This window comes from Elephas maximus, chromosome 21 (genome assembly GCF_024166365.1).
Source record: "Elephas maximus indicus isolate mEleMax1 chromosome 21, mEleMax1 primary haplotype, whole genome shotgun sequence".
Lineage (NCBI taxonomy): Eukaryota > Metazoa > Chordata > Mammalia > Proboscidea > Elephantidae > Elephas > Elephas maximus.
The window spans coordinates 60,028,894-60,052,327 of record NC_064839.1 but is presented as its reverse complement, the minus strand read 5'-3'; the positions used below and the strand labels follow the sequence as shown (position 1 = coordinate 60,052,327).

The 23,434-nt window shown below is 40.8% G+C and overlaps 1 protein-coding gene across 1 annotated transcript; it reads right to left on the bottom strand.

The window, feature by feature from the left end:
* Nucleotides 1-15,313: 15,313 nt before the first annotated feature.
* Nucleotides 15,314-16,723, bottom strand: LOC126064635 (tripartite motif-containing protein 75-like). Its single transcript, XM_049863815.1, has one exon. The coding sequence runs from the start codon at nucleotides 16,721-16,723 to the stop codon at nucleotides 15,314-15,316; it is 1,410 nt and encodes a 469-aa protein (XP_049719772.1).
* Nucleotides 16,724-23,434: the final 6,711 nt, after the last annotated feature.

The following is a 23,434-nucleotide window of genomic DNA, read 5'->3' as shown; positions in this document are numbered from 1 at the left end:
TAGAATATCCTAACTATCAGTGAATATAGTACTGAGGATTTTTTCCTTTTTAAATACTCCTATGGTGACATAGTGGTTAAGAGCTACAGCTGCTTACCGAAAGGTCAGCAGTTCGAATCCACCCGGCACTCCTTGGCAAATCTAGGGGGCAGTTAACTCTGTCCTATAGGGTAGCTATGAGTTGGAATTAACTTGATGGTAGTAGTTTGATTTGGTTGGTTTAATGACTTTAACACATGAAGAAAGTTATTTTTTCTCATGTGGTTTCAATAGCAACAGGGATGTTGTGGGGGCTAATAGAGATTTTGTGGGAATTAACTGTAAAGTATTTCTGAAATTCTAAGATTGGAGTATATGGAAATGTAACTTTATAATTCCTGTAAATATATTTTGTTTACATATATATATGGATGTGTGTGTGTATTTATTTATACTTATAACATGTCGCTGTGGATCCAATTCTGACTCCAAATACCAGCAGTGTCACCCATGGTGGACAGATTTCAGTGGAGCTTCTAGACCAAAACAGACTAGGACAAAGGACCTGGCATGGGGTTGCCCCTCATGTGAACTAGCAGAATGGGGGCGCCCAAATTCGAGGGTGTAGACTTGCTCTCCCAGTAAGCCTAGAAGGCTGAGCAGAAGCCTAGGGCTGAGGAACCTTCATTCAGAAACCCAAGAGTGTGGCTAAGAACAGCTCAGAGTCTGGAGGGCAGGGCTATTGTCTAAATGCTCTCAGAGAACAGGACTAGTTTCATGCTTTGAGATCTAATGTAATGTGTTCTGTTAACTTGCTTGGTGCCTGTTATTCCTACTTGCCCTCCAGTTTCTCCCATTTTTAATGGAAATGTCTAGCTTGTGTCTGTTCTGCCATTCTACGTTTGGCAGTAGATAACTTGTATTCTAGATTTCACAGATGAAGATGAAATTTTGGATTTTGGACTTTGAGTTAAGACTTTTGCTATGATATGGTGAGATGGACATGCTTTGCATGTTGCAAGAATGTGATTTTTGGGGGCCAAAGGGCAAAATGTCATGGAATGAATTATGTTCCCCCCAAAATTTGTGTATCAACTTGGTTAGGCCATGATGCCCAGTATTCTGTGATGGTCCTCCATTTTGTGATTGTAATTTTATGTTTAAAAGATAGGGCTGGGATTGTAACACCGTTACCAGGTCACTTCCCTGTTCCAATCTAAAGGGAGTTTCCCTGGGGTGTGGCCTGCACCACCTTTTATCTTTGAAGAGATAAAAGGAAAGTAAAGCAAGTAGAGAGTTGGGGACTTGATACCACCAAGAAAGCAGCGCCAGGAGTAGAGCGTGTCTTTTGGACCTGAGGTTCCTGTGCTGAGATACTTCCAAACCAAGGGAAGACTGATGACAAGGACCTTCCCCCAGAGCTGACAGAGAGAGAAAGTCTTCCCCTGGAGCAGGCACCCTTAATTTGGACTTTTAGCCTACTGGGATGTGAGAAAATTAACTTCTCTTTGTTAAAGCCATCAACCTGTATTTCTGTTATACCAGCAGTAGATGACTAAGACAGGGTATAAATATATATAGAGAGAGAGATTTATATTAAGGAAATGCCTCACAGTTGTTTTTTTTTTCCCCTCACAGTTTAGAGGCTGGAACTTTCCAAGTCCATAGGTCAGGCTGGATGCTTTTTATGATTCACATAGCCATAGGGGCTGGCCAACCCAATATCAGCAAGTCAGACTGCTAACTCAAGTCCCACTCACGGGAGGATACAACAAGAGGAGCACGCTGCAGTATCCATTGCAAGCTAAAGCCCACCAGCTTTGCCAGGAAGTCCAGCTATATTGGTTGCAGGCCACACCCCCAAGGAAACTCTCAGCAGATCCCATCATGGAGATGATCACATTTTATCAAATCTCATCATGGAGGTGATCACAACATTATTCTGCTTCCAAACTACATCATATCTGTCAAACCCCTGAGGATCGTGGCCCAGCCAAGTTGACACACAACCTTATTCATCACAAATGCAAAAAAATATTTTATTTTTTAAATATACGTAAAACGTATTTTTAATTAAGCCATTTCTTTGTACTTATATAAGCTGAAGTTTACAAATGTTCTACTTTTCGTCTTTGTTGAATTTTTCTATTTGCCCTCATATTTCTCAATATTAAGCTTTTCTTTATTTTCTGTGTGTGTGTGTTTATCAGCTGGCAACATCAACATATTTCTATGAGTAATAAGGATTTTGCTTCCTTAAAACCCCTCATATTTACACACAGAAGCGTGCACTATCCACAGATATTCACTCACTGTTCCCCACCCCCCCCCCTTTGAAACACCTTTTTGGATTTTGTGTTCCAATCTGGACAACTTTCCCACTTCCACCTCCTAGTAACAATTCTAGAATCCTACTCTAGATCTGTACTGCTGTCACCCTTACACTCACCTCTATTTTGAAGAATTACTTTCCTTTGAATTCCTTGTTGCTTTAAACTCAAATCTTCCTGTTTTTCTTCTCATTTAGGGACTGTCTTAATTATATGGTGCTGCTATAACAAAAATAGTACAAGTGGATGGCTTTAACAAATAGAAAATAATCTCTCACAATTTAGGAGGCTAAAAGTCTAAATTCAGTGTGCCATCTGCAGTAGAAGGCTATCTCTTTGTTGGCTCTGGGGGAAGGTCCTTGTCATCAATCTTTCCCTGGTCTAGGAGCTTCTCAGTGCAGGACCCAGAGTCCAAAGGACGAGCTCTTCCAATCTCACTTTTCACAAACCAAAACCAAACCAAACCCATTGACGTAGAATGGATTCCAACTCATAGCCACCCTATAGGACTGAGTAGAACTGCCCTGTAGTGTTTTCAGTGAGTGACTGGTGCATTCGAACTGCCGACATTTTGGCTAGCAGCTTTAGCTCTGAACAACTTCAATTTCCATAGAGTGGTCACTTGTATGTAGAAGGCAAGCCAACCATGGACATGCCTGACATAGAAAGAGAACTTGTAAAATGTGTCAAGCCAAGGATACAACTTTGCAACTGCTGGTTGTTTAGGTTTTCTGACCCAATGCCTCCAAGAAATGAAGGAACTGAGGAGAAAGAACCCTTATGAGGAAACGAACACTCAGACATCCCAGCTAGAAGCAACAAGCACCAGGGCCAGGAAGCAGAACTGCCAGGACTGAGGTGGCCTCTAATTATCTGCTGACTCTAGTTCACATTCTATCTTCATGGGGTTGGTCAGCAGCCAGTATCATTGCCCCCACTTTTCCAGTGCTCCACCTTCACCTTTATCCTCCTGCACATTTCAGTCCCTATCTGAAACCAGTTACCATCATGACCATCTCCACCGGACCACATTGCACAGCCTCTTAGGTAATTTACTCCCATTAATTTTACCTCACCTCTTATCATTCCATACATGCTATCTCTTTTAAAAATTGAAACTTTAATCGTGCTACTTAAGACGCATTGCATGGGGCAAATCTGCTGGAAAGGACCTCTTCAAAGTGTTGAAGAGCAGAGATGTCACCCTGAAGACTAAGGTGAGCCTGACCCAAGCCATGGTATTTTCAATCACATCATATGCATGTGAAAGCTGGACAATGAATAAGGAAGACTGAAGAAGAATTGACGCCTTTGAATTGTGGTGTTGGCGAAGAATATTGAATATACCATGGACTGCCAGAAGAACAAACAAATCTATCTTGGAAGAAGTGCGGCCAGAACGCTCCTTAGAGGCAAGGATGGCGAGACTGCGTCTTACATACTTCGGACGTGTCAGGAGGAATCAGTTCCTGGAGAAGGACATCATGCTTGGCAGAGTACAGGGTCAGCGGAAAAGTGGAAGACCCTCAACGAGGTGGATTTACACAGTGGCTGCAACAATGAGCTCAAGCATAACAACGACTGTAAGGATGGCGCAAGACCGGGCAGTGTTTTGTTCTGTTCTGCATAGGGTTCCTATGAGTCGGAACCAACTCGATGGCACCTAGCAACGACAACAACAGCTTACAACGATGCAGCAGCTTTCGTAGCCCTTGGAAAGAAACAAAAACTTTACCGGGTGTCAAAAGCCCCTACACTGGTTGCCACCTATTCTTGGCTGATGGTCCACTATCCCCTCCTCTTCTTTGAATTCCGCACACTGGATCCTCCTGCCTCTGGACCTTTTCACAATCACTTTCATCCCATGACCCTTCTCATCCCCCATACAGATTCTTTAGACCCTTATTTATTCCTCCATCTTTCCTTAAATCCCAGCCTACTTTCACTTTCTCTGAGTAGTAGTATATATTCTTAGAAATTCTTTGAAACATAACATTTTAGGAAAATTGCTAATTAAGTGCCATCAAATTCATAATTGATTTTGAAAAATGTACCCATATCCTTTTTTAGACTAAATTTTTTGTTTTGTTCTACCACTTGTTTGTAAAAGAGTTTATCCTTATAAAATACAAATTTGTGGAATTTCAGAAGGCTGAATTATACAGAATGACTACAGTAGAACTTCTCATAATTTGACACACTAAATGCCTGTTATGGATTGAATTGTATTCCTCCCAATTATGTGCTGGGGTAACACCTATACTAATCTAATCTAATTACTTTGATATTCTAATCTAATCACCTCTCATAATTCAATCTGACATAATGTAATCCATCAATCAGTTTCGTCATACCAGTGTAGGAGGATTGTAGGGGGATCCTAAACCTAATTTCCCTGAGTTATATGAGAGCAATGTAGGCACAGAAACCTGCACTTGGACTCCTGACACACACACACAAACACACACGGCACTGGAGAATACCTGGGACAACCTGCGAACAAGGAGTCAACATAGCTTAGACCCTCATTTCTGCTTTTAGCCTTCAGAACTGTGAGAAAATAAATATCTGTTCTTGAAAGTCACCCAGTTGTGGTATTTCTGTTATAGCATCAAGGCGCCTATGTGAGGAAGCGAGGCCCGCAGTCTGTCTGTAAATGGGAGGCTTGGCAGAGTCAAATGGCGGGTCCTCAGTCAACCAGGTCCTTACTTTGCTGAATGCTGCCTCTCTGAGGTCCAGCACCTTTACTCATCATTCGCCACACCATACTGAGATTCTGCAGTATGCAAGGTCCCAGATCTTTGAGGAGTGATGGATGAATGAAGGTAACCTAAATTATGTGGAAATCTTAGGAACTCCATGCACACGGAAATAGTGTGTTCCCTATAGTGGACTTTGAGGGAGAGGCAGGGAGTGAAACTTCACTGGAAATTGAGAATGATGGGGAGGGTTGCCCTGTGAATGTAACCAGATAAATGTACACCTCCTACGAAACTAAACATGCTGCAGGCTTCATCTCACTCAATCCTCACAGTGATTATGGTTCCCAATTTATAAATGAGAAAATTGTGCACCAGAGAAGTTGAGAGGGAGCATGAGATTACAACCCAGGTAAGTCCCACTCTAGAACTCAAAAGCAAATTACAGCCACCACCTATCCTGCCTCCCACACAAGGAGGCAATGCAGAGTTCTACAGTGGGGCTACCTGGGGCATTTCTTTCTTTGTTTCCTTTTTTCTCCGGAGGTTACAGGTAGTCCGAAGCCTGCCCTCAGGCAAACTGTGAAGACTCACAGAATTTTCCTTCATCAGTATCCCACAGGTGTGCTACGTTATTGTGTGACAGAACCCAAGGCAGAATTATATTTTCTGGAAAACCTAAGAGCTATTTCTTATACTCTCACCCAAATCAGCCACCCACATAAGGCAGAAACAAATTAAAAAGACAGGAGAAAAAGAAAATACTGAAACAGATGTCAGAAGAGACTGAAACTTGCTCTTGAATGTCGAGTAGCTAAAGTAAAAGGAAAACATGATGGCGTAAAAGAGCTGAACAGGTGGCCTCAAAAGGCAGCTTGAGAAGACAAAGTAAAGTATTATGATGCCATGTAAAAAGACCTGGAGATAACCAAAAGGGAAGAACACGTTCAGCATTTCTCAAGCTGAAAGAACTGAAGAAAAATTCAAGTCTCAAGTTGCAATACTGAATCTGCTACCCACATGAGGCAGAAACAAATGCTATTTGATTTTACTATGCTGTGTATCATAGGAGACTCTGAGTCTATGAGGAAAGGGACTGTGTACCTCATGTCAACAGCCCTAGCATCTGGAAGAGGCCATGTATCTTAAATTGCTTTATCAAGTACCATTAGTGTGGGCATCTATGAGGGGAGAATGAGAAGAGAAAACAAGGATAAACGGGGTAAACTAACAATACAAAGATTGGCCTTGGGTGAAGTCATAATTAAAATACACAATGAACTGTTAAGGTCCCCAAAACAGCTAAGTAAATTTTAAATCCAGCAAGACAAATTTCATTAGATTTCGTGACCTGGTTGTAATTCTCTGTTTTTTTTTTTTAGAGACACTACATGTGGGCTCATAAAGCATGTACTTTATGCAATTACCTACCATTAATATACCATGATGACAAAATTTGAACCATGTCAATGGGGGAATTTTGTCATTTAACTGTTATACATCGAATTGTGCCCCCCCCCAAATGTGTGTCAACTTGGCCAGGTGAGGATTCCCAGTATTGTGTGACTGTCCAACATTTTGTCAACTGATGTGATTTTCTTATGTGTTGTAAATCCTACCACTATGATGTTAATGAGGCAGGATTACAGGCAATTACGTTAATGAGGCAGGACTCCGCCTACAAGATTAGGTTGTATATTGAGTCAATCTCTTTTGAGATATACTTGAGAGAAACCAGCAGAGAGACAGGGGCATCTCCTACAACCAAGAATAAAGAACCAAGAGGGGAGTGCATCCTTTGGACTCAGGAACCCTGCGTTGAGAAGCTCTTAGACTAGGGGAAGATCGATAACAAGGACCTTCCCCCAGACTGGACAGAGAAATCCTTCCCCTGGAGCAAGCACCCTGAAATTGGACTTTTAGCCTCTTAGACAGGGAGAGAATGAATTTCTCTTTCTTAAAGCCATCTACTGTGGTATTTCTGTTATAGCATCACTAGATAACTAAGACACTAACCGTGGTAACTGAACTTTGTGTACATGAAAACCACGCAAAGTGAGAATTTACTGTATCCTTCTCCATGTTGTACTTGGGTCTAGCCATGCCTCAACCCCACCACTGGCCTTCACCATGTCACTCATTAAAGTAGCTTCTAGGCTCCTTTTCCATAGAAGCCTTTCCCAATTAACAAGAGATTCTTTTCACTCCATTCCATAGGGTTTAGACTTGCTACACTCAGTGATTCTTTTTCTGATGAATCATTGAATATTTCATTATAATAACATTTTGTAATTCTCTCAAATGAAGACTGTTTTAAGGCATATAGAAGTATGTGTTACATTAGTGAAGTTACTGAACAACTGCTATCAGAATTGGGTTAAAATTATTACCAATTTCCATGTTAATGTATTCTAAGGTCTAATTCAAGAGTTGTCACTCTAGCACTCACTATAATATCAATTTCACTAATTCCTGGTTGCATTTAAGAATTGAGGTGAACAGTAGTTTTTCACCTAGTGTTACGTCTACTCTTTCCAGCCCATTTGTAGATAAGTGGTGCCTTACAATGAGCTTTAGATAATGGAATATGAGAACTAATGTTTGTCCCATCCTGTGTTGGCCTTTCAGCGCCAGTGTTCTACCTCCATGCTCTCCTTTGGCTTCTTACAGTGACCCTGTGATAAGTGAAAGTTTTAGATTCCTGGGTCAGTTAATGGAGGAAAGCCCTGATGATTCACATTATACTACATATGAATAAGAACTAGGTATTGTCTTGCTGAACAATGGAGATTACCACAGCTCAGCACAGCTATCCAGATCAATGGAGAAGTTACTCTTCAGTGAAGTGTGTTCTCAAAAACTCTCCTGGTCAGTTTCCTCCAATTATAGCAATGTGCAAAATACTAAAGAGATGAGAGTAAAACACCGTATTACAAAAAATTGTAAGTAATACACATGTACGCTGTCACATATGTTGTTGTTGTTGTTGTTGTTGGGTGCTGTCGAGCCAGTTCCAAAACATAGCGACTCTATGTAAAACAAAACGAAACACTGCCTGGTCCTGCACCATCCTCACAATCATTATTATGCTTGAGCGCATTGTTGTAGCCACTGTGTCAGTCCATCTCATTAAGGGTCTTCCTCTTCTTCACTGACCCTCTACTTTACTGAGAAGGGTGTCCTTCTCCAGATTCTGGTACCTCCTGATAACATGTCCAAAGTACGTGAGACGGAGTCTAGCCATCCTTGCTTCTAAGGAGCATTCTGGCTGTACTTCTTCCAAGACAGGTTTGTTCGTTCTTCCGGCAGTCCACGGTATATTCCGTATTCTTTACCAACAGTATAGTTCAAAGGTGTCAATTCTTCTTTGGTCTTCCTTATTCATTGTCTAGCTTTCACATGCATATGATGCGATTGAAAATGCCATGGCTTCGGTATGGCGCACCTTAGTCCTTAAAGTCACATCTTTGCTTTAAAACTTTTAAGAAGTCTGTTGCAGCAGATTTTTCCAATGCAAAACCGCCTTTGATTTCTTCACTGCTGTTTCCATGGGTGTTGACTGTGGATTCAAGTAAAACAAAATCTTCGACAGCTTTAATATTTTTTTCTGTTTAACACGAAGTTGCTTATTGGACCAGTTGTGAGGACTTTTGTTTTATGTTGAGGTGTAGCCCATACTGCAGGCTGTAGTCTTTGATCTTCATTAGTAAGTGCTTCAAGTCTTCTTCACTTTCAGCAAGTAAGGTTGTGTCATCAGCATATCACAGGTTGTTAATGAGTCTTCCTCCAATCCTGATGCTGATGTTCTTCTTCATATAATCCGGCTTCCATGGATTATTGCTCAGCATGCAGACTAAATAAGTATGGTGAAGGTAAAACAGCCCTTAAGCACAACTTTCCTGGCTTTAAACTACGCAGTATCCCCCTGCTCTGTTCGAAAGACTGCCTCTTCATCTATGTACAGATTCTGCATGAGCACAATTAAGTGTCCTGCAATTCCCATTCTTCACAATGTTAACCATAATTTGTGATGATCCACACAGTCAGATGCCTTTGCGTAGTCAATGAAAACAAGTAAACATCTTTTTGGTATTCTCTGCTTTCAGCCAAGATCCATCTGACATCAGCAATGATATTCTTCATTCAATGTCCTCTTCTGAATCCTGCTTGAACTTCTGGCAGTTCCTTGTTGATGTACTGCTGCAACCATTTGTGAATTATCGTCACCAAATTTTACTTGTGTGTGCTATTAATCATATTGTTCGATAGCTTCTTGATTCTGTTGCATCACCTTTCTTTGGAATCGGCACAAATATGGATCTCTTCCAGTTGGTTGGCCATATAACTGTCTTCCAAATTTCTTGGTATACATGAGTGAGCAACTCCAGCATCCATTTAATGGATGTTTGCAGCTGTCGCTTCTCATTTTGAGTCGTGTCACATCAGCAAACAAATGTTCCAAAAGCTTGACTCCATCCAAGTCGTCATTGTGTACTCTACTTTGAAGAAGCAGCTCTTCGCCATTTATATTTTGAGTGCCTTCTAAACTGAGAGGCTAACTTTCTGGCACTATATCAGACAGTGTTCGGCTGCTATTTACAAGGCTTTCACTGGCCTTTTTTTTTTTTTTTCTCAGAAGTACACTGGCAAGTCCTTCTTCCATGTCTTTCTGAATTGGATGCTTCACTGAAACCTGTCTACTATGGATTACGTTGCTGGTATTTGAAATGTTGATGGCATAGCTTCCAGCATCACAGCAACATGCAAGCCACCACGGTACAAGAAACTGACTGATGAGTGGCAGGAATGTTTCTGTAGTGTGTTTGAATAGCGTTTCAAATATTTACTGGACAGCTCTACTCTTCTTGGTTTTATGCCATCTATTTCTCTTGGGTCATTCAGTATTGTTTGCCTTGTCTCTCATTTTGTAGAAACTCTATACATGGTGACTCACAGCCTGTAACGGAAACATTTAAATTATAATGTTGCAAATATTTTTGGCACTTTCATTTGTATTCACATTCTTATTGTCAATATGTGACTTTGGAGTTTAAGGGAATAAATACAAATAATCTTCCCGACTCAAAAACTGTGTTATGTATGCGTGTGTGTGTATGTGTTCATATATACACACATATATAGGAAATCTTCCCTGGATACATTTACTGTTTTTTGCTTAATCATGAATATTGAAACTTTGAAGTAGCCCCATATAAATTTTGTAAACAGACTAATAACTTGATGTGCTCGACACAGTCAATGACTGAAAACAGAAGAAAATGCAACCACGAAACTCACACAATTTTGAAATAATAATTAAAAAAAAAACGTTGCGGTCGAGTTGATTCTGACTCATAGCATACATTTATTGGCTTATATATGAGAGTTGTTCAAGGATAGAACGTGTCAGACGTCATAATTAGGTTTTTGTTAAATGTTCACAAAGCAGAAGAATGCAACAGATCAGATTATCATTCCTAATTCCTGGCATCCCTGACACTCAGCTCCTTTATCCCCGCAGTCAGGTTTTACACAATGGTGCCAAGAATCTCAAGCCTGAAGTGTCACATTCTAAATCATCAACTCTTTCTTCAATTAGTGCTCCCTCAGTTTGTGAGAATTGTGAGGCGCGAAAAGAAACTGAAGGGAACCACTGGGCGGGGTCAGGAGGGGTGGTAACTCAGTGTGGTGGCCAGATGCGAGATTTAAGGGTGGGGGCGGGAACCTGCGGTAGGCTGGAAGGTGGCAAAGGGCGCCTAGGCGCTGCGGGATGGGAGGCTGTGGCAGAAAACAGACAAACCACCTTGAGTTCTTAAGGATGAAAAGAATTCTTGATTACAGTAGGAAATCGCCACCTTAAACGTGACCGCTGCTCATACCCAAGCTTCTGTGCTCAGCCCACTCCCATTGGATCCGGAAGTTGGCGCCTGGCGCGCTGTGATTGGCGTCAGCAGAAAGGAAACTCTGAGCGTCTGCTTCCGGTTGCGACGGGTCGGGGCGGAGTACCATCTGGGAGCGCCCGAGAGGTGCAGGGCGCCCGGGGCAATAGAGGGGTGTTCGGTGCTGGCGGAGAACCGTCCTCTTCTTCCTCGGCCCAGCGCCTAGAAAGCCAGGGTTAGCGGGGCTGGCACCCGCTTCCCTGCGAACGTTGTTAAGAAACCAAACCCGTTGCCGTGGAGTGGATTCCGACTCAGTGACCCTATGAAAATATAAGACAGAGTAAAACCACTCTACAGGGTTTCCAAGGAGTGGCTGATGGATTCAAACTGCCAGCTTTCACTTAGAAGCCAAAGGCTTAACCACTGGGTCACCAAGGCCTGGACAGGATTTTGGACTGCTGTGAAACCTACCCTCCTTCTCTGACGCCGCAGCCGCCCAGGCTGTACGTGTTGCCCAAGAAACCCAGTAACCTTTCACTGGGGACACAACTGCTGTCGCTCTTGCATTCGCCGGTCCTGAATAAACTAAATACCTTCCTCTGGCCTTCGTGCTGCTCACCGCACGTATAGAGGAACTTTAGGAACATTACCTAGAGGGGTCACTTCGCTGAATTGGCCAAGCAATTCCAGACCAGAATAGCAAGAGAAGTCGGGAAGAGAAACTGGTGTGTGAGAGATACAGTCAGGTTCCGATCCTTTTCTGTCACAAAGACCTAGAGGTTTTGTGTCTAGAGTGCACGTTCTCCCACTTGCACATCTGTATAATATAGTTCAGGCTGCCCCAGGGCACAGGGAGCAAGGAGAAAAAAAAAATTAGAGAAATAGTCGTGCAAAGTAAAAATGCATGAATTAAATCCAAAGAAGATAGTAGAATACTAGCGGGAGAAAGCAAACTCTGGATTTAATTAATTATACTTTGATTCAGTGAGAATCTAGATCTAATTCTAAAGGCCTCAAAGGATAAATAATTGCATATTATACACAAATTAAATGAATTCCAAACAAAATTTCCATGCCATGTTTACACACTCAAAGTCTCAGTAAGATAACAGAGATGAATCTTGAGTCACATAAAAAACCAGTTCCCGCCCAGTAGATTCCAACACATAGCGACCCTAGAGTCACACAGACATTACTAAATGGTATTAAATGCGTTCACAACAGGCATAACAACATGAAAACATCAGGAGCGTTAACCTTTTAAGTAAATAATTTTTGCAAACTTTGTCCACAATATTATAAACTGCAAATATTATCAATTCATTTAAGATAAATCTGATTGTAGAACCTGAACAGCATATCCTAATGTTATTAACAAAGAGTAGAGAAAAGACATGAGATTTGGAAAGACACACAAAACATCTCTTCCCAACAACCCAAAAAGGATTCTGTCAGGCTGTCATTACTGGGAGGTAGAGTTAGGAGACAAAATATGTGGGATTCAAGACTTTGTAAAAATTCTCTTCCTATGAAATGGAGGAAGACACCATCACAATAGGATTTATGCTGCAGAATTAACTGGCCAATTGTGATAGCTTTGCTGTGGAAATTTATTCTTTGAATAAAGATACCACAGTAGGGTGAGGATTGATACATAATTTGAATGATGGGTCTCGGACCTATTCTTCAACTGGTATTTTGACCAAAATATTTAGGCCTTATTATCATACAGGATGTGATTTTTAATCCCTTGAAATCTATACAGTAATGGATTATGAATGATGAACTATTTGAAAAACTATTGTGTATTTTATTTTCTTACTCTTAGTTAGGAAAGAAGCTATACAATACATAAATCAGCCAGGTTATATAGTCTATAGTTCTGAATTATGTCTTTACTACTTATAAGCAGAAAAAGGTGTCTTTTGTTTTTCTTCTTTCCTGGAAACTATCAGTAAAATATCATTGGAAGTAACTACTCTTCAGGGACATAGCGAGAAATAATGATAACGTGTTTTTGACATCCTAAGATGAAGTAATGATATTCTTACCAGCTCCCATCCTGTCTTTGAATGCTTTACACATTACCCATCACTTACATATTCATTTTCAGAAATTACTTTTTATCAAAATAATACATGTAAATTTCTTTTAAAACCCAATAATACTACAAGGCTTGTAACAAAAAACGTGTCTTAGTCCATACCCTCCTACCATGAATTCCTGTTCCTCACAGGCATGGTTTATACTTTTAGTTCCTTTGTTATTGCTTCACAACTCTATTATAACAATCAATGTAAGACATTGTGTGTTAAAATTCCTATTAGTGATCTGAGAATTTTAGATGTCTTCTATCACCCACAAACACCTAAATATGATCATAGAATGATAATTGACTAGTTAATCAATTAGGTAGTTAATGAAAATTCAGTATTTACTTTCAAATGGCTATATAATTTCTTCATAGCTGAGCCATCAGATACCTATTATACTTGCTTATTCACATTGATTTACTCTAATTAGGAAATTGCTTTCCTTCTTTATATTCTATGAAATTTTAAATATTTATCTCTTTTTGGACACACATCTGATGGATTCTAAAATTCTTCAGGAAGAACAAAGTCAACATGCAATTTGTTAATTCGATTTATTTTTTATTTTCCTTGTTGCAGTCTCTCCCTAAGCCCTTGATCCTCTTACCCCAGTGTGGACTGAAGTTTTCTGGTCATTCCCGATTGTGATACATAGCCATCATTTGGGGCTTTGGGCCTTCACAGTTACTCTAAGAATTCTCTTTTATCTTCTATCCTTATGTTTTATTCCTTTCTTGCATGAGTCTGGTGTTTTTCCACTTTCGTAGTTTTCTTCCCTTGTTTTGGTGGAGCGTACTGTCAGATAACTACCCAAAAAGGGTGAAATCAAATATTAAGCATAAAAATCCTGCCAGAAAATCTTCTTCAGCAATGTAAATCTGCTTTATCCTGTTAGAAAAAAATAGTCCATACAATTATTACCTCCTAATTTAAATCTCAAAGGGCCTCATGGCTGCAGATGTGTGGAGGGCCAGATTATTAGCAGCCAGGCCAGAAATAAATTGATACCTTCTCATCCTCAGTGAATGCAGAAGGCAGTGTTCAATCAACCGTGTTAAGATTAACCAGTGGCTGATCTATGTTTCTCCCTCCTCTTCTTATTATAAGCCCCATTGTGCCTAGTTTATTTGAGTCATTTTCTTTTTCCTAGAATCAAAGTGTCCTGCTTATATGCATATAAAGTACTTTCTCAGAATAAACACTATGCTCAAATTTTGGTGAGTTTTGATTATTTTTTTACAGGGTAACGTCAGAAGTTGGACCGAGAAAAAAGTCACGAAGTGCTCCACCTTGTGATGACGCATAATAATTGATTCCAAACATGGGCCACATATGCATCCAACTGTTTCCTCATCATGGCTTGGGAACTTGGTGTAAATTTCCTGGGTTCAAATTCTACCCCTTTGGTGTTGAACTCTCTGAGTTTATATCTGAACAGTTAGGAATATCTTTTCCTGGGTAAGTTACCCTTTCACGTTGTCTCTTTGGGAAACTGGATTTCCATCTGCCCTGTCCTTTTCTTTCCACTTTTGGGAATTTTTGTGTGGTGCTCAGGGTTTGTAGGGAGTTTTATCGTTTGCGTTATCTGAATACTTTACTTGGACTGGTTTCAAGGGATATCAAAGTGAGTTCAATAAAAGATGTTAGGTTTGATCCTGGGAGAGGGCTCAGAAAATACTTGCTGAAGTTTGGACGGAAGGGTTTATTTTTCCCTGCTTTGAAGGCAAGAGTTTACTTGTCCCAGGTTTTGGGGGCATGGGTTACTTGTGCAGGTTTTGAACAAGGGTTCTTGGACAGGATCTCAAGGAGAACTCTGGATATCTTAAATGGGTCGACCTGACTGAAACATCTTGGAATCATTTAGCTACTAGTTTGTGTGTTTTGCCTTGCCTTGGGATGTACTCTTTCAAGAACTTTATGTTGTTGTCGATCAGCATAAAACAGTGTAGAGAAAAACTGGAATGCTGTTTCAATTTAAAACAGAGAGGTTTATTAAGAATTTTAAACAATTGCAATTGAGGAACCACATAGCACACAGAAAATGGAACGAGGTAGTCCCGGGGCAGTTTCATCGTACAAGTATTCTTATAGGGTAAAAAGAGGAACCAAACCATAGGAAGGGCAATTACAGGAAAATCAATTAATATTGTAATAATCACACTCTGGTTACTGGTCATTATAGGAGATAAAACAACTTTCTTCATGTGTTAAAGTCATAAGAACACTTAAAAAAGAAAAAATTTTCAGTACCATGTTCACTGATAGTTGTATGACACGCTACCTTAAATTGCAGGAATAAAATCAAGCAATGTGACAGTTTCCCAGATAGTTTATCATTCATAATCTCTGACAGCACAGATTGTGAGAGGTTGAGAATCACGTCCAATACAGAAATAAGGCTTCAGGATTTCAGAAAATCTATCAGTGAAAGAATGGATATGAGATCTGTCATTCAAACTGTAAAACGAAATCTCACCCAGTTCATAGTCCAGATAAATGCCAATCCCTCTGGGTTTTTCTGTTATCACCAGAGTGACTGGAAAAGTGCCTTGTGCAACATAGTTACCATTGCACAGCTGAATTGCCCAGCATCTCTCCTGCCCTGCCGGGGGCCTCTTTGCCTTCCTGGAAAGGGAGTCTTTACAAAGCCCCACAGACCATTCAGGCTTCTCACCCACTTCCACCTCCCAGTAATGTCTACCAGAACTGAACTCTTCACAACCCAGGACAACTGGGTCAAACTTGAATCTCTTTGGATTAGGAGGAAGTCTCTGTGTTTTCTTTACAAATATGACAGACTTTTTATCTTCAGAGACAATCAGATTTGAATGTGCTGTTTCAGGATCCAAGGTTACATCTTCCTTAAATTTCTGTATAATTTTCTGCAGAGCCGAATACTGTGGAGGAAGGCTGCATCCTTCCTTCGTTAGCTGGAAGGAATAGAGCACTGGGGGGTTGAGGCTTTCACATCGATTCTGGATGCTCTTAATATCTGTTAGCAGTTTCACTTCTGACATCACACTCTTCTCTGCCACCTCCTTTAGTAGATTGTTGAGTGTGGAAATGAACTCTGAAAATGCTGTTATATTCGCATTTAGATTCTGTTGAATGTGCTTCTCTTCATAAGCTAACCTGGAGAGAGCTGCCTCATGCTCACGGTCTAAAAACTTGTTCAGGTGCTCAAATTCAGAGAATAATTCTTTCCTTTGCTTTTCCACCTTCTTTCTCAGTTCTGATGGTTCTCTGTCTTGGGTAGTTATTAGTTTTTGAATGTCTGCCACTTGTTTCTTCAGGGGCTCCATGTAACTTATGAGCCTTTTCCTGTGATGAGAGGCAGCCTCCTCTATGGACCTCACGAGGTGATCCTGGTGGTTTGGTGGCTGAGTGCACAGGGGACACAGGACTTCCAGGTCTTCCTCACAGAAGTGGGTCAGTACCTGATTGTGCTTCTTGCACAAGCGTGTCTCTTCCTCCCTCTTCCTCTTGCTCCTGGTGATGTTGAGTAGCTTGGCAATTTCAGCTATATTTCCCAGCTGGGTGTTGCTCCTGAGGTGCAACTGTAGGCATGGGTGGCGGCACACAGGGCATCGGAACCAGTCCTGTTGATCCTGCCAGGATTGCTGGAAGCAGGAGCGACAGAAGTTGTGCCCACATTTGATGGTAACAGGGTCTCTAAAGTAATCCAGACAGATGGGGCAGTTAGCTTCTGCCTGAATTCCTGCTAGGGCTGCTGTGACCTCCATTAGGCTATGAATGAAGGTTCGGACTGAGAGGGCTTTTCCTCAGGATGTCTGAAAGCTATGAAATACTATGAGGTTGCTAGTCCTCTGTTGCAGAAGTTGGTGTCAGTAGGGGTTCTCTTCACAACCAGCTGTGGATCACAGATTAGTTGGGCAACTAGGCTTCCAGCCTTTGGCAGCTCAGAGAATATGAACCCGAGCTAATCACTTCTCTTGATCAGAATCCAGCCATGACCTCAAGGTGCCTACGTGTTCCTGGGGATGAGAAAATATTTCTTTATTAAAAAAAAATTCTTCGTGGCTCTGCTCAATGCCACTGATTCTTGTCTCCACCCTTCCAATGCACTTATTCCCAAATCAGGTACACTGAGGCTAGCTGACGGGTCTAACCCTTGGTTCTAGATCTCCTGTCTCGGTTAGATACAAGCCTTTGTGTACCTACCATCTGAGGAACCTAGGGAAATTTATTTAACATCCTTGACTTGAAAAGAATCACGTAAACGAGGATAAAAATGCCAACATCAATCATTTCAATCTTGCGGAAGACATAAGAAAGGCATCAGACAGCTTTTGGCTTACACAGCAGATATTTCTGACAGTAATGAATTCATAATAGAACAAAGTTTACCGCTCTTTCATCTAAGCATCTCAATCGCTGGATATATTGAACTGTAAATATCAAATCCTGGATTAAACTAGATGTACTTGAAGAACACTGCCAACTTTGAAAACTCACACGGTACACAGACAGATGTGTGAGATCCGAATTTCAAAATAAAATGAAGATAGGAAACACAAATACAGACACATATACACATACAGAGACACAACTGCCCATTGAAGTTATCGGTAAGCTACCATCTTCTGAGGATTTGTAGGGAAAAGATCCACGGAAGTGATGGGAAGCTCAGACAGTGTAGCTCTCACTGAGTGGCAATAAAATGATTCTGAAATGGAGGCTATGTGGCTTTGGAGAGCTTCAGCCAACTATTAGGACTGAGGGAATAAAGCTTTTTGTTCAGGGTGTCCAATATAAGATGAACCCAGGTAAACATACCAAAATCTTATCTGAGATCACTAGAGGACAAAATTGGCCAGCCTTTAAAAGGTCTGATTGGTTCAATCATTTTAGGCAGAGATTGGGTTAAGGCAATATGGGTTTGATTGTATAAGGACTTCACAAGAAAGTACGAGTGTTAAAATTTAAATTGTTGGTAACTATGTGTTATTATCAAAATAGCCATGCACAACTGGTGAGAATGTATGTTGCTTAAACGACTTTAGAATACAATTTAGTAGAATGGTTAAGTTACGGCCTATTCATAAAATGGACTATATCAGCAAAGAAAAGACACTAACTACTCTACTCCAAAAAAAAGTGGATAGATGTCACAAATACAATATCGTGTGAAATAAAGACACAGGCAATAATACAGACTGCATGATGCCAATTATGCAGTTCACAGCAAGCAAAACTACCTCATGTTGTATTAGAACAGTGCTTCCACTTCGAGACGAGAAAGGAATTAGTGACTGGGAGGTGCATAAGGGCTTCTGGGGGGGTCCTGAAAACACTACATTTCTTAATTTGGGTGCTGGTTGTCACATTATACACTTGCTTTTTTGTTTGTTTGCATGTCTATTAAAAGTAGAAATAAACAGAAATTATAAAACCATAGACTATGAGAATAAATTATGGAAGAATATTTTTAATCTGACTGAGGAAGCATTTTCTATGCTTGATGGAAATCAAGCAAATTGGTATTTTCTAAATCGTATAAACAGATGGTATACCATGAAGAATTCAAGTAAAAGAAGCAAAGAAAAAAAAAATGAACAAAGCTATCTATATTTAAAAAGAGGTGAAGGAAGCAAGTCATAGAAACAAATGGCCAATTATGAAAACAGTGTGCTACTTTTTCATATTCAGTAAACTTGAAAAGAGAAAGAGTGTGTGCATGCTCTTTGTGCCTCACCTGAATGGCAAAGACTTAGAAGACTCCTAATACACAGGCAGAGGATACATGCATCCTGTTACCCTAGAGAAAGGAAGCTTGGTGGATGGTGAGAAGAGACTATTAACCAGGCTGTCTGAGCTGAAATCCTCCTTTTGTGTGGATGTGATCTTAGACAAGTCAGAAAGGACTGACTGAGGGAGGAGAAATGTACCTAGCACAGTCCTGGCACATTGAAGGTACCCACTCAATAGTAACTAACAGCACCCCAGACTTTCCACACTCAGGATCCTGTATTCAAAGGACACACATTGTGTAGTCACCACTACACCCTCAGAGCCACCAACTCTTTCCTCCGGACACCTGCACTTGCCTCCAACAGCACCCTCCCTCAGCTCTACCTACCCTCTACTCAAAGGGATGTAATCACAATACTATCCTATTTAAAAGGGATTCAGGATTGCTGTCCTCATGAGGACCACAGTATTTTCCCTATACCTGCACCTCCCCATTCATGAGAAAGCTGGACAATGAATAAGGAAGACCAAAGAAGAACTGACACTTTTGTATTGTAGTGTTGGTGAAGAATACTGAAAACACCATGGACTGAGAAAAAAAAACCTAACAAATGTGTCTTAGAAGAGTTACAACCAGAATACTCCTTAGGAACAAGGATGCTGAGACTTTGTGTCACATACTTTGGACATGTTATCAGTCACTAGAGAACAACATCATTTTTGGTAGAGAGTTCCCTCTCAGGTCTGTTAGTTTGTTGTGCTGTGGGAGCTTTCACGTTGCTGTGGTACTGAAAGTTATGCAACTGGTATTCAAATACCAACAGGGTCAGAATACAGCTGAGCTTCCAGACTAAGACAGACTAGGAAGAAGGACCTGGAGGTCTACTTCTGAAAAGAATTAGCCAGTGACAACTTTACGAATAGCAGTGGAACATTGTCTGATATAGTGCTGGAAGATAAGCCCCTCAGGTTGGAAGGCACTCAAAAGACAACTGGGGAAGAGCTGCCTCCTCAAACCTGAGTCAATCTTAATATGTGGATGGAGTCGAGCTTTCAGGAACTTCATTTGCTGATGTGGAAAGGCTCAAAACGTGAAGAAACAGCTGCAAACATCCATCAATAATCAGAATGTAGAATGTACAAAGTATGAATCTAGGAAACCTGGAAATTATGAAAAATGAATGGAATGTATAAACGTCAATGTCCTAGGCAGTAGGAAATGGACTGGTATTGGCCATTTGGAATTGGACAATCATATGGCTGCTAAGCTGGGGATGACAACTTAAAAGGAATGGCATCTCGTTTATCATCCAAAAGAACACTTCAAGATCTATCCTGAAGTACAATGTTGTCAGTGATAGGATAATAGCCATAGTCCTACAAGAAAGACCAGTTAATATGTCAATTATTCAGATTTGCACACCAACCACTAAGGTCAAAGATGCAGAAATTGAAGATCTTTACCAACTTCTGCAATCTGTAATTGATCCAACATGTGATTAAGATGCTTTGATAATTACTGGTGTTTGGAATGTGAAACTTGGAAAAAAAAGGATTGCTAGCTGAAAAATATAGCCTTGGTGATAAGAATGATATGGGAGATCACATGATAGAATTTTCCAAGACCAGTGATTTTTTCATGGTAAATACCTTTCTTCACCAATATAAATGATGACTATACATGTGGAGCTCACCAGATGGAATACACAGGAATCATATCAACTGTATCTGTGGAATGAGGTGATGGAAAAGCTCAATATCACCAGTCAGAACAAGGTCAGGGGCTGACTGCAGAACAGACCATCAATTGCTCAAATGCAAGTTGAAGTCAAAAGTGAAGAAAATTAGAACAAGTACATGAGAGCCAAAGTACAGCTCTGAGTATATCCCACCTGACTTTGGAGACCCTATGAAGGATAGACTTGACATATTGAACCGTAATAATGGAAGTCCAGACAAGTTGTGGAATGACATCAAAGACATCACAAATGAAGAAACCCAGGTCATTAAAAAGACAGGAAAGAAAGAAAAGACCAAAATGGATGTCAGGAAAGACTCTGAAACTTGCTCTTGAATATTGAGTAGCTAAAGCAAAAGGAAGAAATGATGAAGTAAAAGAACTGAACAGAGATTCCAAAGGGCAGCTGGAGAAGACAAAGAAAAGCATTATAATGACATACGTAGAGACCTGGAGGTAGAAAACCAAAAGAGAAGATCACACTCTGCATTTCTCATGCTGAAAGAACTGAAGAAAAAATTCAAGCCTCGAGGTGCAGTATTGAAAGATTTTTACAGGGAAAACATTAAACGACACAGGAAGCATCAAAAGAAGATGGAAGGAATATACAGTCACTATACAACTGCTGTATGTTCAGCCAACTCAGGAAGTAGCATATGATCAGGAATCCATGGTACTGAAGGAAGAAGTGCAAGCTGCAAGAAAGGCATGGGTGAAAAACAAGGCTCCAGGAATGGACAGAATATCAGTTCAGATGTTTCATCAAACGAATGCAGTGCTGGAAGTGCTCACTGGTCTATGCCAAGAAATCTGGAAGACAGCTACCTGGCCAACCCAATGGAAGAGATCCATATTTATGCCTATTCCCAAGAAAATTGATCCCACAAAATGCGGACATTATTGAACAATATCATTAATACCACAAGCAAGTAATATTTTGTTGAAGATCATTCAAAAGAGGTTGTAGCAGTATATCAACAAGAAACTGCCATAAATTCACACTGTGTTCAAAAGAGGACCTGAAACCAGGAATATCATTACTGATGTCACATTTATCTTGACTGGAAGCAGAGAATACCAGGAAGATGTTTCCCTGTGTTTTATCGGCTATGCAAAGGCATTTGACTGTGTGGAGCATAACAAATTATGATAACACTGTAAAGAATGGGAATTCCATAACACTTAATTGTGCTCACGAGGAACCTGTACATAGATCAAGAGGCAATCCTTGGAATAGAACAAGGGGATGCTGTGTAGTTTAAAGTCAGGAAAGGTATGCCTCTGGTTACCATACTTTTTCAATCTATATGCTGAGCAAATAATCCAAGAAGCTGGACTATATATGAAGAAGAGCATAGCATCGGGATTGGAGGAAGACTCATTAACCTGCAATATGCAGATGACACAACCTTGTTTGGTGAAAGTCAGGGGGACTTGCAAAATATATTGATGGATATCCAAAACCATGGCCTTCAGTATGGATTTCACCTCAACATAAAGGAAATAAAAATCCTCACAAATGCACCTAAACAACATTATGATAAACAGCAAAAAGGTTGAAGTTAAGGATTTCATTTTACTTGGATCCATAATACCCATAGAAACAGCAGTGAAGAAATTAAAAGGTGCACTGCTTTGGGAAAATCTGCTGCAAAAGAACTCTTTAAGGTGTTCAAAAGCGAAGACGTCACCTTGAGGTATAAATAAGGTGCACCTTATCCAAGCCATGATGTTTTTATTGACATGATACCCATGTGAAAGCTGGACGGTGAATACAGAACACTGAAGAATAATTGATAGCTGTGGATTATGGTGTTGGAGAAGAATATGCCATGGACTCCCAAAAGACCAAACAAATCTGTCTTGGAAATACAGCCAGAATGCTCCTTAGAAGGAGGATTACGTGTCACATACTTTGGACATATTATCAGGAGGGATCAGCACCTGGATAAGGACATCAAGCTTGGTAAAGCAGAGAGTCAGGAAAAAAAAAAAAAAAGAGGAAGACCCTCAAAGAGATAGATTGACACAGTGGCTGCAACAATGGACTCAAGTATAACAATGACTGTGAGTATGGCACGGACAGGGCAGTGTTTCCTTCTGTTGTACATGTGGCCACTATGTCCCAGAACCTACTCGATGGCTGACTCTCTGCAGCTCTCTCCTTCCTTCACTGTCTCCAGCAGGTCGAGCTCCCCCAGGCCCCAGCAACTTTGTACAACATACCTTAGTTATCTCTTGTCCTGCCGTAAACTCTCAACAGCTTTGTCTCTTCCTCCAGATCTGAGCTTCCCCTGACCTCCTTGAATGTTGGTCTCCCCTAATACCATGTCCAGGTATAGTAAGTACAGCATCATGTACTCCTTTTTTGAATTCTTATGACTCTTGTGATTTTATCCACATTTTGGACGTCTGAGGTCCCCAATAAAGTGGTAAACTCCGTGAAGTTAGGACTTGTCGCTTCCCTGACACCACCAGGATTGCATCTCCCAGCTTCTCCTCAGTTCCCACCTAAACATCTGTTGAATGAATAAAAACTGGAACTGAGTGACTCTGGGCAAGCTACTTAACCTCTCCGGGCCTCTTCCCTATGTAAGCAGAAAGACCTGGTGTGAGGACTAAGCAAGATCAAGGCTGTTCAGGGCATCAGGCCTCATGGGTCTTATCCCTCCACTCACCCTAACTCTACACAAAACTGTCTCTCACTGAGACATTCTGGAAGGTGATTCTACACTTGGCTTCAGGCCAGCCACCTTTGGGCACTTGTCAGACGCTGACACTACTCATCCATTTTCTAACTCCACAGGATTAGGGCGGGATGTGGGTACCTGTATTTTCAGCAAGGGGTTAAAACCCTAATATATGCGATTTGTTTTAAAATACTGCAAATCTGAGTTTGGATTCACTTTGGAGCGTCAATCTCAGCCCTGCACCAAGTAGGTGCTCAGAAGCGAGGGCTTGTCCTATGTCTGAGCCTCCAGCTCCCACAAGACTCATCGCCAGC

Bases quoted from the DNA above. Each gene is read 5' to 3' on its own strand.
- LOC126064635 (XM_049863815.1), bottom strand. From the start codon at position 16,723: ATGGAGGTCACAGCAGCCCTAGCAGGAATTCAGGCAGAAGCTAACTGC.